This window comes from Lepidochelys kempii, chromosome 7, assembly GCF_965140265.1.
Source record: "Lepidochelys kempii isolate rLepKem1 chromosome 7, rLepKem1.hap2, whole genome shotgun sequence".
In the NCBI taxonomy this organism is placed as follows: Eukaryota; Metazoa; Chordata; order Testudines; family Cheloniidae; genus Lepidochelys; species Lepidochelys kempii.
In genome coordinates, this window is record NC_133262.1 from 93,309,795 (window position 1) to 93,325,111 (window position 15,317).

General features: G+C 39.5%; 1 protein-coding gene across 5 annotated transcripts in view; it reads right to left on the reverse strand.

Moving 5' to 3' along the window:
• Nucleotides 1–15,317, reverse strand: part of PLCE1 (phospholipase C epsilon 1) — a 291,084-nt gene that overhangs the window by 5,292 nt on the left and 270,475 nt on the right. For 4 of the 5 annotated variants that reach the window (XM_073353850.1, XM_073353848.1, XM_073353849.1 and 1 more), the window contains 6 exons: nucleotides 8,915–9,176; nucleotides 8,028–8,146; nucleotides 6,210–6,338; nucleotides 3,343–3,552; nucleotides 1,746–1,907; nucleotides 1,332–1,547 (listed from right to left, as the gene is read on the reverse strand). In XM_073353850.1, the coding sequence (XP_073209951.1) occupies nucleotides 1,332–1,547; nucleotides 1,746–1,907; nucleotides 3,343–3,552; nucleotides 6,210–6,338; nucleotides 8,028–8,146; nucleotides 8,915–9,176 (1,098 nt within the window). Of the gene's footprint in view, nucleotides 1–1,331; nucleotides 1,548–1,745; nucleotides 1,908–3,342; nucleotides 3,553–6,209; nucleotides 6,339–8,027; nucleotides 8,147–8,914; nucleotides 9,177–15,317 lie in introns of those variants that run through there. The other variant, XM_073353851.1, reaches the window with a different exon arrangement.

The window sequence follows — 15,317 nt, forward strand, 5'->3', positions numbered from 1 at the left end:
GTCCAGTCACCAGGATGTGGGAGACCCCAGTTGAAATCCCTACTCACCAGGATGTGGAAGAGGCACTTGAACCTAGGTCTACCTCCAAGATGAGTGCCCTAACCCCTGGGGTATTCTGGGGTTGGTCTCTTGATGAAGCTGTTCCACTTTGTATAAAATATTTAAATATTCATTGGGCTCAAGGGTGAAAATTGACTGTATAGCCCAATGATTTGGGCGGTCTCCTAGGAGACCCAGGTTCCAGTCAATGTATAAAATATTCATTGGAGCAACGTGGAACAGCTTCAACAGGAAAAACTGAAACTCTCACCCAGAATACCCTACAGTTCAGTAGTTAGGGCACTCACCTCAGAGGGAGACCCCCGAGTTCACAGGCAGAATGGGGATTTGAACTGTCTCTGGCTGTTGGGTATAAGGGTGTGGTCTCCAATTTGTGTGAGAAAGGGTTGACCTGGTTTAGGTATCTCACTCCAGGACAAGGTTCATGGCCTGTGAATTGAGAACTGGGGGCCTCCCTTCCAGCCCAGAGTTAGGTACTTAAGGCCCTTTGAGGGGCAGGGATTAGGCCATGCCTCTCGGCATTTCCTACTGGCTAGTTTGTTGGCTTCCTGCTCTGTTTTCTGGCTTTGTGCATTCCATTCTTTTGGTGCGTATCTCTCTCCCTGTGCATTGTATAGGGAGTTAGGGCATCTCACTGCGGGCTGAGGATTCCACTAGATGGTGTCAGGGCACTTAAAGACAAGACACTACATCGCTGAGCCTAAGCTTTTGTGGATATAGCCCTCAGCCTATAACAGGATCAGATCTGAAGTTAGCTCACCAGTAGTAAGTAGTAGTAGTATATGCACAAAAGAGAGTAGTTCCACTTGGCTATGAAAGCATGGCTCGTCAGGAATTTACTGTTATGTTGCAAGGAAGCTTAATGCTACATCCAGCCTAAAATGTTCCTCTCACTCTCGCAGTGCATCCATTCTCACCCACCTTGTCTCTAGTTCATGAACCAGATAAGTTCATGGAGGATAGGTCCATCAATGGCTATTAGCCAGGATGGGCAGGGATGGTGTCCCTAGTCTCTGTGTGCCAGAAGCTGGGAATGAGCAACAGGGGATGGATAGATCACTTGATGATGACCTGTTCTGTTCATTCCCTCTGGGGCACCTGGCACTGGCCACTGTCGGAAGACAGGATACTAGACTAGACGGACCTTTGGTCTGACCCAGTATGGCCATTCTTACATATGTTCTTGTCAAGGAATATGTTTTCACTTGCCATTCCAAATATTTGATCACACGCCATTTTTAAAACCAACAAAAGAGTTTTCAGTCACTTACCTGAACCTGTTCTTTAAGTTTAAGGATAAACTTCCCTGCTCCCTTCCACTTGCTCTGAGCCTGAAACACACACTCTTGATCAGACAGAATCCTCTGCGATGGCTTAGATGTTGACTTTTTGTTTGCTAGCTCTTTTGTCACCTCCTCCAAGAGGACATAGTCATTTGGGTTGGGATTACTCAGAATGCTGTAGGAATACTTGGCTTTGCAAAGAGTCTGTTAAAAAAAAAAAGGGGCAAATTAAAAACATAATACCCCTCCGTGTTTACTGAGTAGATGCTCAGTCCAAATTGGCAAAAGCAAAGGACTTCTTTAACTGAGAACAAAACTCAGTTAACATTTCTTGTATGAACCCACCTCTAACAAATGAACAGGGAACTTACTGAGTGGAAACAGGAAAGAAAGGCTTTCTACCTGTTGTATGACATCCTGTGCTGTGCTAAAGCGGGGAGCTTTGATGACAGTGCGAGGCTGCTCTGGGGAGACATCATGCACTTGAACAAAGAAACTATCATCTTCAGAGCTAACGTTTGCGTCTTCTTTCTCTTCTTGAAAAATGTTTCTCCCATTCAAATTCTGTAGAAAAATGTAAAGAGAAAACAAAACTAGAAAACTAGTTAAGAAAAGTGACCTAAAGGTTTGATTTTTAAAAGGGTCTTACGTCACCTAATGGGAAAGTTAATGCACTTCCACTGCCTAGAACAGACTGCCACCTCTGGATTTGTGCCAAACTGTAAAGGTGTTTTGATGGTGACTAGTGTCCCATGACGACTAAAACAAAACCTTCACACTAGTTTTCAGTTATGATTTAAGATGGAAGGGCTCATGCATTAATGATTTCAGTTTTCAGATTTCACACTAGTTTTCAGTTATGATTTAAGTGAAGGGCTCATGCATTAATTCATATACCTAGCTGCTCACACAAAACTAAAAATAATGCCTTCAACCGAAAAAGCACAATTGTTCCCCCAAGCAAATGCACACCTGGGTAACCTTTTGCTTTGTGGAGGATGAAGTAAATGCACCAAAATAAGATTGGATTGGAGGCTAGGAAAAAAGATGTGCAATAAAGATTTTACAAAACCAAGGTGCAACAGAAGAACTGTACGAACAGTAAAGGGGTAAAAATATTTCTCTGCAAATTTATCAAATAAAATTTGCACTGTCAGAACTTTTCATTCTCAAACATCCCAAGAGCTTTTCCACCTAAAAAAACCCACTTACATAAATTTTGTGTGTGTTTGTGTTTTAAATAAGTGCCACTGAATGCTGAACTTACCAATAGGAGTTTCAGGTGTCAGTACTCCTGAAAACCGGGTCATTTCATTAGGTGCCTTTCTACTTCTGACTCTTCTCCCTGCACCCTAATCCCTGTATTTGAGGGCATCTCATGGATGTCCTGACTGACAGCAGCTAAAACTTACATCTCTTCCTCTAGAACCCCGCCTCCTCCCCCATTTTGTCACGGACAACAACTTTCCCATCCTCTCAGTTGCTGAGGTTCTTTATCTAAAAGGTAATTAGCAATTTAAATAAGAAAAAGCCTTGCTGTCTGCACAGAATACTCTTTCTAATAATTGCAATCTAGTGTTCCGACAGCTACGACCCTCACCCACCTTACTCCTTTCATTCCTTATATTTGCCATCCCTTCATATCTAATCACTATTAAAAATCTAAACTCCTTGGGGGCAGGGAGTGTATTTTTTTTGGTACAGTGCCTCGTACAATAATGGCCTGATTCTGATTTATACAAATATTAAATAACAACAATGATGTATTGCATTTTAGAGATCAACAGGGCTGTGTGAAAGTATATCTGTCTTTGCAGAGGTATACTAAATGATAGGTGCATAAAACTTGACAGTGCTCAGCTGTCCTCTGTTAATGCTATGGGTGGTGAATAAGATTAACTTCCAGTTAGCAAAGCAAATGTGATGCTCTTATTGTCCCTCTTGTGATCATTATTTTTAGCTATGTATGTAAATGACAGTTTTTCCAGAACAGACTTACTTCCTCTTGGGTTTTAAAGATAATCCTTCCAACATATCCTTCTTCTGGGAACCAGCTGTTCAAAAGCTGTACTAGCCCCTCCTCAGGGCCAATCACCCTCTGGAACGGTGGTTTCCTGCACTCAGTCTTTTCTTTAGATATAAAACATTTTTCCTCCATCAGAAAATAATCAGGAGCACGTGATTCAGTGCTTTTTGTGGTAGCCAAAATCTGAGACAGAACCACAACACATACACAACTATTAGAATGCTAGACATAAACAGTACGTGTTTAGTAGCTATGAATGAATGTGTACACAAAAAGCTTCTATGATCAATTAGTTAATTCTGGTGGTGTAGACAAGTATTTCTGATCTGCTACTCATAACTAATATACAGTTCTCTTTAGATTACCCAAACAGTTCAACTATTCCAGACAAAGCAATACTATTTGAATTTATGCCTGTCCAGTTTGGCTGGTCAATGTATTCATAATCCCAAGACATTACAAAATTTTCCCACTGATGAAACAACAACTCCTGTTGAGTTAATCTGTTTCAGGTTTTTCTGCTCATGAACTAAGCCCTTTAACATTTACTTTGTATTTCTAGAATATTCAAAGAATTAAACAGAAAAGTGTCATACAAGGGCAACCAGTCTAACCCACTATTCAAAAAGCTCTCATCTTTGTTTGCCCAAACATTAAAATAGTGATAGGCAATATGGTGTCCAAACAGATCTTCAGCACCAGAGAAAAACCTTTGTCGTTATCCAGCTTTAACTTCATGTTCAGCTGTTGCTCAGAAGCAATTAGTATTTTCTCAAACTGGTCCAATCACATTTAATAGCCTACAATACCCCTGACAGAAAATCCTGCGAGGAAGGGATTTGAAGGGTAGATTGGACATTCTCATTAAATTGTTTCTGGATAGATCAGAAACACCTCAAGAACCTTCTGCTCCTGGCTGAATCCTGGAAATATTGTGGAAAAATGTTACATGTAATCAAAACTTTTCAAACCATGGCTCAGTCTGAATTTTGCACGAAGCTTCAGATTATTCCTCATTTTAGCTGATTCCTAATGACAATGATCATCAGAGAATTGCAGAAAAATTGGTTGTATGTTGAAAACAGCATTCAGTTGGTACATAATTGCACAGGTATTGTGGCAGTTTCAGGACACTGCACTTTCTTCCCTTAGACTGGGATTTGAGTCATTCTGCCATGTCCTAACACTGAAGTGTCATCACCCTTGACATGGGTCACCCTTGCTTCATTTTAATATTGTGACATATTGTGACATTCTTTCACACAGAGGATCATTACACCTTCTTAGTAAGAAACAGCTACCTAGTGTATGGTAACTGTTGTTCTTTGAGATGTGCGGTCTCTATATATTCCACTATTGGTGCCCAATGCACTGTTTCAAATTTTAATATATCTTTTTTGAGATGGGACCACCAGAACTGCACATAGTATTCAAGATGTAGGCTTACCATGGATTTATATAGTGGCATTATGATATTTTCTGTCTTATTATCTATCACTTTCCCAAAATTCTGTTAGCTTTTTTTGACTGCCATTGCACACTGAGCGGGTGTTTTCAAAGAATTATCCACAATGACTCCAAAATCTCTTTCTTGAGCAGTAATAGTTAATTTAGTTTAGCATGATTTAGTTTTAGTGTGTAAGAAGATGCATGCATTTAAGTTACCTATGTGCTTCCCAATTCTGGGGCTTTGCATCTCCCCAAAAAGAGTTCCTTTAAATTAGAGGTTTCAGGGCTGGCTCCAATCTATGTTGGAGAATGCACTACAGTGGCTGTACCTAACCACAGGATTCCTCTACAGTGACCAGCTAAACCAGCTTTAGGCAGCTTTGTGCAACAACAACCCACAGGAACAAGGGCATTTGTCTTTTAAATAGTTCACAAACTGTATGCTAAGATCAAGTCAAGGTGATTTGAAAAAGCTTATATTCAATTCCTAAAATTCTGGTTATTTTAAATTTTTTTAATAATAAAATATTAATTTCCAAAGACCCCAAATTACATATATGACTTCTATAAAGCCAAATTAATCTGTACATTTAAGTAGGTACCAAATAGTAACATAGCAAGACCACCTCTAATAGTAGGTAAAACGTCATGTTATTTAATAACTACAGGTGATCTTGACCTCAATTTTGCATTTCAAAGACAGCATCTCCAACAGCAAACTACACTCTACACCAGGCTGCAGGTTTGGTTCAGCACTGATTCAAGAAGAACACCAACTACAGAATCACCAGTCACCAAAGAACCCTGTTTTCCTTCTAAGTACTGACCAAGTCCAACTCTCCCTTTGTTTAACTCACAGCCCAAGGTAGTATGGCAATGAGGAATTCTTATAATGAACTTCACAATGGTCATTAAAACCACTAGAGGAGCTGTGACACTGAATATGTACAAAACCGAAAAGAAACAAAGGATATAATTTGTCATTAGATAATTAACCATATGCAGCTCCTTGTAATAAAATGTAGACTCTTGTAATTTTAGCTAATTATTTTTTGTCATATTGATTAATTCAGACTGTAGGACTGCAAAAAGAAAACTAAATTTTAAATATATTTTTGTTACTGAATTGCATTTCATAGATTAAAAATCATTACCTAATGGTCAAGATTTGGAAAACTTCACTGATATCTTAACTGTTCAATTAATTCCTTAGCAAACAGATATACAAAATAATCTCTTACCCTTTAAAGTGATAAAAATATATTTGTTAATGCATCCATTTTATTAAATGTAATGATTCCAAATAAAAGTAGGAAGGTCAGATACTGCCCAGCACGTAGCTGGTTACTATGGATTCTTGTGACCTTTTTAGGGCAAGTGGACATACTTACTTGATGAAGAAGCTGTGCTGCTGTAGTCCCTTCACTTATAGTAAAAACAGTAAAGGGTTCAGGGCCTGGAATTCCATGTATTGTGACTTTGTACAACTTTGAAGTTCTCTTCTCTTCTATGCTAAACAACTGTTCAAAAGACAGTTAATATTTTTTTCAGATATATAGGCATACTATTATAGGTCTCACAGAAAATGCACAGACGTTCTATAAGTACCTGCATGCTCTTCAGTCTAGCAGACAAAGGCATAACAAGATCTCATGACTGGAAGTTGAAGTTAGAAAAATTCAAACTGGAAATTAGGCACAAATGTTTAACAGTGAGGGTAATTAACTATTGGAACACCTTACCCAAGGATCTGCTAGATTCTCCATTACTGGATGTCTGTTAACCACAAGTTATTACGCTCAATGCAGTAATTACTGGGTAAAGTTTTATGGTTTATGAATAAGGTCAGACAAGTTGATTACAATGGCCCCTTCTAGCCTTAAAATCCATGAGTATGTATATAAAACATACTTCTTCTTGGTGGGTTATTAATTAGCCTTTGTTCTGCTGATGCCTTTTGCACATGGGATAGCCAGGAGCTATGTTTTGTTTGACATATTATATACATTAGGCATCAGCAATGGGATTAATCATGCATTTTCAAATAAATAAAAAAATAAAAAGTCTAGCACTCTGAGCTGCTTTATACAGATTATACCCTTGTTGAGGCCCCTTTTCCTATTAGAGTTCTATTACCTTCCCACTTTTTCACCCACCTTGTCTCTCTAATATTCTGGGACCAACACAGCTATAACACTGCAAAGAGCCATCTCGTGTCAGACACAGAAGCAATTGTCTGTGACTTACATAACCTTTGGTCTCAACTGAACTGCTAATTTGATACATTTATAAGGAAACAGACACTGGACAGACAACTTTTCTCCCAGACACAAGAATCTAGCTCAGTCAGTCTGAGGCTCCAGAGCCACAAGTGGCTCTTTAATGTTTCTCATGCAGCTCTTTTCAGCACATGATATTAAATCACGGTGTGATTTCATTGTTAACCAATCTAAGTTATTAACCAAGCAGGATGCTTTTACCGTGTTATTAACCGATTAAGTTATTAACTTAATTGCTCTGATAATTTTTATATATATATACATATATATATATATACACACACACATATACACACACAAAATATTTCCCCTGTCCTGTTTAACTATGAATAATATTATAGTAAATGAAACAATGAATTCACACTACTGTGGCTCTTTTGGGTAATATTGCTCGCTAATTTGGCTCCTGAACCACTGAAGTCTCTGAGTATCACTGATATAGCTGATTAAACTTTTTGGCATTTAACCGTATATAGCCTTAAAATTATTGATAAAGATATAACATAAGGAGAAATCTATAGATATTCCTCAAAGGCCAGAATTTCAAATGTATTTAGGCACCTAAAGATGCAGATAGACACCTACTGTGTTTTTCAGAATCACTGTGGCACAGCTAACTGCCACTTTTGGTGGCAAGGTCTAACATTTGGGTGCCAGGAGATCTTCAAACCCCTTGTTCAACTGCCACTTAACTCTGTAGGTGTCTGAGTTTCTGTTGGTGAAGTTTCTTAGGACTCTTAAGTTCCCATTACTGAACAGGCACAAAACTGCCTAATTGTTGTGTAGCTTGAAAGCTTGTCTCCACCAACAGAAGGTGGTCCAATAAAAGATATTATCCAATAAAAGTATATCTCCGACGTACTGTAACAGTTTATTAGTCATTTGGAACACATGAACAAATATATTTGATATTCACATAAAATAAATTACCAAAGAGGTAGGCACAACATTCCCAGAGGGATTTTCTTCCATCCTCCGACTGTTTATGAATAAACTTGAGATTTCTAAGGCTTCATTGTGTAGGTTTCGTAGCTGGAGATGTCTATACCCTAAAACAATATGTCATTGGGGCAGAGAAAACTTGTCAAGCATATTATGTTAAAGTGGAATACATGATTTATAAAGTTGAAAGCTTGAGCATCTAAGATTTTGCTATGCCTGAACTATTAAAGCACTGTAATGATTTGAATTAAAATTCCTGTTTGAGCAACAACATGGGAATGATCCTATGAGGTGCTGAGTACCTCAGGAGACTGAATATCCTTAACTTCCACTGGCGTCATTCCTTCTTTTGTGTACAAAATACATTCATTCATGAAAGCAACAAAATAAATTACAAGTATTAAACAGCAAAGAAATATTTATTTTTATCCTGGACAATGAGCGTAATGGACCAGATCATCCAGAAGGATAAGACTACTCTGTATTACCACAGTGGCACAAGATAGACCTGAGACCAACTTGACCACCCCTCTTCAGGATTTCCTGGTCTAGAGGAAATCCTAGGTGACAGTTACTGTAGCACCCCTAAACTTTGCCCCCCACCTTTCCCAGCCATTGGTGCACTGTGCATAGCCATGGAAAAGGGGGCATGGGTAGGACATCTTTCTGCCCTAGTAATCACAAGTTCCTGGAATGGCCTCTGGGAGGCAAAGGCTAGCCAGCACAGCATAAATCGAGTGCTGAAAATGCTCTAATTGACATCTGAGACAGATGGCCCCAGAACTAAATACTTCCCACCAAGTGATACTGAGCACTCTCAGTCATAACTCAGGATCTAGGCACTGTGTACAAACTTAGTGCAAATTGTATTTTACCTCTTTTTAGAGCCTTTAGTGGAATGATTCTTTGAGCAGTTACAGCTGAGCTGTTGTTTTCAACAACTGCAAATCTAAGAAAGACCAGATCCTCAAAGTGAACCCGGTAGAGAAACTGTTCATTCCACATGGGGTTGAGAGTATTGCGATGAATGGGTTTTGTGCGAAAATGGCAGCTATCCAGAGACATCCCAAGTACATCAACTTCAATGCATGGACTTCCTGTGCTGTTGCTAGGACAAACATTTTGTCCAGACACAATCTGAAACAGAGGAGAACACAAAGTAACCAATTAGTGGGTTGGGTTTTTTATGTTGCATTTTCAAGTTAAATAAAATTTATCATACTCCAAAGAACAATTTGTTACATGCTGATCTAATTACAACCCTGCTTCAGTATCCTGAATTGCCAAGATAGTAATTTCAGAAACAAAGCAGCTTAAAACAAATACAATTGCTAGTGTATCTTTCCTTTGAAAAATAGAACATAGATCATGAATATAACAATTCAAAGTATTTGAAGGTTAATCAAAAAATATGTACTTGTACTTGGATTCTAGATAATAACGGTCAAATTTTCCTTTCAGTTATCAGAGTAACTCTACTAACTTCAATGGAGTTACTCTGATAAATGAGAGAATTTGACCCTAAATGCTCAGAATTAGGATACATTTGATTTCTGTTAATCTCATATAAATGTTCTCAAATATCTCCACAAAGGGACTAATTTCAAAACATCCAGATTTCTGACAGAACATCCTTTAAATAATATGTCCTCATTATATAATATTATTTTAAAAAAGATTTAAGGGTTTTTCACTGCACCCCTACTGATGTTTTAAAAGTCTTTTCAGTAAGGGAGAAATGAAGCCCTGAAAATACCTAAGCATATGTGTAACTTTATTCAAGTGAGTAGTCCCAGGGTAATGTTTGCAGGATCAGGGCCTCGCTAATGGACACTACGGTGGTGCCACAGAGTAGCTGGGCCCTGTGAGTGAACAACGCACAGCTCCACTGTGTCAGAGCAGGTAGGCTGAACTGAACCGATTAAAGGAGACAGGCTACACATGGGGCTATAAAGGCCTGTGACAGGACAGGAAAATGGGTGAGTTATTGGAATATAAGAATGGCCATAGTGGGTCAGACCAATGGTCCATTTTGCCCAGTATCCTGTCTTCTGACAGTGGCTGGTACCAGATATTTCAGAGGGAAAGAACAGAACTAGGCAATTCTTGAGTGATCCATCCCGATGTCCAGTCCAGCTTCTGGCAGTCAGATGTTTAAGGACACTCAGAGCATGCGGTTGTGTCCCTGACTATTTTGGCTAACAACCATTGATGGACTTGTCCACCACAAACTTATTTAATTCTTTTTTTGAGTCCAGTTATACTTTTGGCCTTCTCAACATCCCCTAGCAAGGAGTTCCACAGGTTGACTGTGTGTAGTGTGAAGAAGTACTTCCCTTAGTTTGTTCTAAATCTGCTGCCTATTAATTTCATTGGATGATCCCTGGTTCTTGTGTTATATAAAGGGATAAAACACTTCATTATTCACCTTCTCCACACCATTCATGATTTTATAAGCCTCTATCACATCCTCCCTTAGTCATTTCTTTTCTCAGCTGAACTGTCTCACTCTTTTTAATTTCTCCTCATATGGAAGCTGTTCCATATCCCAAATAATTTTTGTTGCCTTTCTCTACTTTTTCTAATTTTAATTAAGGCTGTTGATTAATTGCAGTTAACTTATGCGATTAACTCAAAAAAATTAATCGTGATTAATCGCAGTTTTAATCGCACTGTTAAACAACAGAATACCAGTTGACATTTATTTAATATTTTGGATGTTTTTCTACATTTTCATATATATTGTATTCTGTGTTGTAATTGAAATAAAAGTGTATATTATTTTTATTACAAATATTTGCACTGTAAAAATAACAAAAGAAATAGTGTTTTTCAATTCACCTCATAAAAGTACTGTAGTGCAATCTCTTTATCATGAAAGTGAAACTTACAAATGTAGATTTTTTGTGTGACGTAACTGCACTCACAAACAAAAACTTCAGAGCCTACAAGTCCACTCAGTTCTATTTCTTGTTCAGCCAATTGCTAAACAATTGTTTAGTTTGTTTGTTTGTTTACATTTACATGCTGCCCTCTTCTTATTTGCAATGTCATCAGAAAGTGGTAACAGGCATTTGCATGGGACTTTAGCATATCTGGCACATAAATACCTTGCAATGCCGGATACAAAACATTCATATGCCCCTTCATGCTTCAGCCACCATTCCAGGACATGTTTCCAAGCTGACGCTCGTTAAAAAAAGAATGTGTTAATTAAATTTGTGACTGAACTTCTTGGGGGAGAATTGTATGCCCCTGCTCTGTTTTACCTGCATTCTGCCATATATTTCATGTTATAGCAGTCTTGGATGATGACCTAGCACATGTTGTTCATTTTAAGAACACTTTCACTGCAGATTTCACAAAACGCAAAGAAAGTACCAATGTGAGATTTCTAAAGATAGCTACAGCACTTGACCCAAGGTTTAAGAAACTGAAGTGTCGTCCAAAATCTGAGAGGAACAGGGTGTGGAGCATGCTTTTTGAAGTCTTAAAAGAGCAACACTCCAATGAGGAAACTACAGAACCTGAACCACCAAAAAAGAAAATCAACCTTCTGCTGGTGGCATCTGACTCAGCTAATGAAAATGAGCATGCATCAGTCTGCACTGCTTTGGATTGTTATTGAGCAGAACCCGTCATCAGCATGGACGCATGTTCCCTGGAATGGTGGTTGAAGCATGAAAGGACATGTGAATCTTTAGAGCATTTGGCACATAAATATCTTGCGACGGTGGCTACAACAGTGCCAGGAGAATGCCTGTTCTCACTTTCAGGTGACATTATGAACAAGAAGTGGGCAGCATTATCTCCTGCAAATGTGAACAAACTTGTTTGTCTGAGCGATTGGCTGAACAAGAAGTAGGACTGAGTGGACTTGCAGGCTCTAAAATTTTACATTGTTTTATTTTTGTATGCAGTTTTTTGGTACATAATTCTACATTTGTAAGTTCAACTTTCATGATAAAGAGATTGCACTACAGTACTTGTATTAGGTGAATTGAAAAATACTATTTTTTGTTTTTTTACAGTGCAAATATTGTAATAAAAAATAAATATAACGTGAAAATGGTACACTTTGTATTCTGTATTGTAATTGAAAACAATATATTTGAAAAGTAGAAAACATCCAAAAATAATTAAATAAATGGTATTCTATTCTTAACACTGCAATTAATTGCATGCTTCCTTTATTTAATCACTTGACAGCTCTAATTTAAATATATCTTTTTTGAGATGGGGCCACCAGAACTGCATGCAGTATTCAAGGTGTGGGCAGCCATTGATTTATATAGTGTGATTATGATATTTTCTTGTCTTGTTATCTATCCTTTTCCTAATGGTTTCTAAAATTGTTAGCTTTTTTGACTGCCACTGCACATTGAGCAGATGTCAGACAACTATCCACAATGACAACTATCCACGATGACCCCAATATCTGTTTCTTGAATGGTATCAGCCAATTTAGACCCCATCATTTTGTATACATAGTTGGGATAATGTTTTTGAATGTATATTATTTTGCACTTGTCAACACTGAATTTAATCTGCTATTTTGTTGCCCAGTTGCCTGTGCCTGGGAGGAGTAGTGCCAACTCCTGTGTTGGGTCCCTGGAGCAAGGAGCCAGGTGTCCAGGCAGATCAACATAGGGCTAGATGTGTGGGGCAGAGAGGGGGAGACATGGAAAATCACAATAAAGTCATAGAAGCAACATGAACGAAAGCAGTAGGGGAATCTGCTCAACATCTTACATGTCTATACACAAATGCAAGGAGTATGGGGAATAAATTAGAAGAACTAGAAGTATTAGTATATAAGCTAAATTCTGACTTAATTGCCCTGGTGGGATAAGTCTCATGACTTCAACATTGGTATAGAGGGATATCACTTGTTCAGGAAAGCCAGACAGGATAAAAAGGGAGGTGGTGTTGCAATATACATAAAAAAAACATATCCACTTGTTCTGAGGTCCAGAAGGAGGTGAGAAATAAAGCGCTTGAAAATCTATAGGTCAAGATAAAAGGGAAAAAATAGGGGAGATGTCATGGTAGGGTCTACTAGAGACCACTAAATCAGGAACAGGAGGTTGTGATTGGGTGTGCACCCACACTGGCCTGGCAAGAGCTGGGTGGGGCCAGATGGGTCCAAGCTACTAATTAGGCAGCAAGGCAGGGAGCTAATGGAGGAGGAATGGGCTCATCTTGGCATGAACAGGACGGGACCTTTAGAAAGGCCGGTAGTTGGCTAGAGAGGAGGGCCGTGGCTAGGAAAGGGCAGTCACTCCCTGGAAAGGGGGATGAGAGTATTTGAGGCTGGAGGAAGGCAGGCTGCACCGACTCCCTGAGAGGAGGGAGTGGAGAAGCTGGCAAATCCAGGGTGAAGGAAGCCAGTTAGCTAGGAAAAAGCCCAGGGAAACAGCAGCAAGGTCAAAGGCAGCACAGGCCCAGGCTGCATGTTATAGGGTCCCTGAGCTGGAACCCAGTGTAGAGGATAGTCCTGGGTTCCCTTACTAGCTACAGGGTAGCTGTTCAGGGTTTAAGAGATGCCCGCCGGACAGCTGATCCAGAAAAAACTGTGATTTCCTTGGAAGGGGAGGGACTTTGTGACCTGGTTGGAGGGCCAATCCACAGACCAGAAGCGGCAGCACCGAGAGTGAGAGAGGCTGCATTCAGAGAGAAGATGACAGGTGAAGAGACTGCTGAGGAGGGCACAGCATGAGACAGAGCTAATCTCCAGAGCGACCAGCAGGAGGTTCCACGAGTGGAGAGGAAACCCTGTTACAGAGGTGAATGAGGCATTTCTGGAACAAACAGATATATCCAAAACACAAGACCAAAGTAGTAATGTGGGGCTAACTACCCAGACATCTGCTGGAAAAGTAATATGTCAAAACACAAAATTTCCAATAAGTTTTTGGAATGTATTGGGACAGCTTTTTGTTTCAGAAAATGGAGGCAGTAACCATTTTGGAGGACAGCCATTTTGGACTTGATTCTAACCAATAGGGGAGGAACTGGTTGAGAATCTGAAGGTTGAAGGCAATTTGGATCATGAAATGGTAAATTTTGTAATTCTAAGGAAAGGAAGTAGTGAAAGCAGCAGAACAAGGACAATGAACTTCAAAAAAGCAGACTAAAACTCAGAGAACTGGTAGGTAAGGTCTCCTAAGAACATCATCTAAGGCAGTGGTTCTCAAACTTTTTCTTTCTAAGCTCCACCCCCCATGCTATAAAAACTGCACAGTCCAGCTGTGCCACAACTGTTTTTCTGCATATAAAACCCAGGGCCAGTGTTAAGGGTTAGCAAGCAGGGCAAGTGACCAGGGCTCCAACCACAGGGGGCACTGTGAAGCTAAGTTCCTCAAGCTTTGGCTTCAGCCCCAGGTAGTGGGGCTTGGGGCCCTGGACTGCAGTCCTGTGTGGTGGGGCTTTGGCTTTCTGCCTTGGGCCCTAGCAAGTTTAACACTGGCCATGTTTGGATGACCCCTGAAACTGCATGCAGCCCTCCAGGGGGCCTCGGACCCCTGGTTGAGAACCACTGATCTAAGGGATACAGGAGTTCAGAAGAGCTGGCAATTTCTCAAAGAGACAGTATTAAAAGCACAACTGCAAACTACCCTGATGTGACGGAAAGGATAGGAAGAATAGTAAGAGGCCAATATGGCTCCTTCAGGAGCTCTTCAATGACCTGAAAATCAAAAACAAATTTACAAAAAGTGGAAAAATGTATAAATTGCTAAGGATGAGTACAAAAGAATAGTACAAGCATGTAGGGCACAAAATGAGATACATCTAGCAAGGGATACAAAAGGCAATAAGTACTGGTTATTTCACTACATTAGGAGCAAGAGAAAAATTAAGGAAAGTGTACGTCCTCTACTTAACAAGGAAGGAGAGCTAATAATGAACGACATCAAGAAGGCTGAGGGGTTTAATGCCTGTTTTGTTCCGCCTTCACTAAAAAGGTGGTGATCAGATACTCAGCACAATTAATATCAACAACAAGGGGGAAGGAATGCAAGCCAAAACAGGGAAAGAACAGGTTAAAGAATATGGAGATAAGTTAGATGTATTCAAGGTGGCAGGGCCTGAAGAAATTCATCCTTGAGGAACTAGCTGCAGCAATCCTGGAACCGTTAGTGATTATCTTTGAGAACTCATGGAAGATGAGTGAGCTCCCAGAGGACTGGAAAAGGCCAAACACAGTACTTATTTTTGAAAAGGGGAAGAAAGAGGACTCAGGGACTATGGTGCAGTCAGCCTAACTTCAATACATGG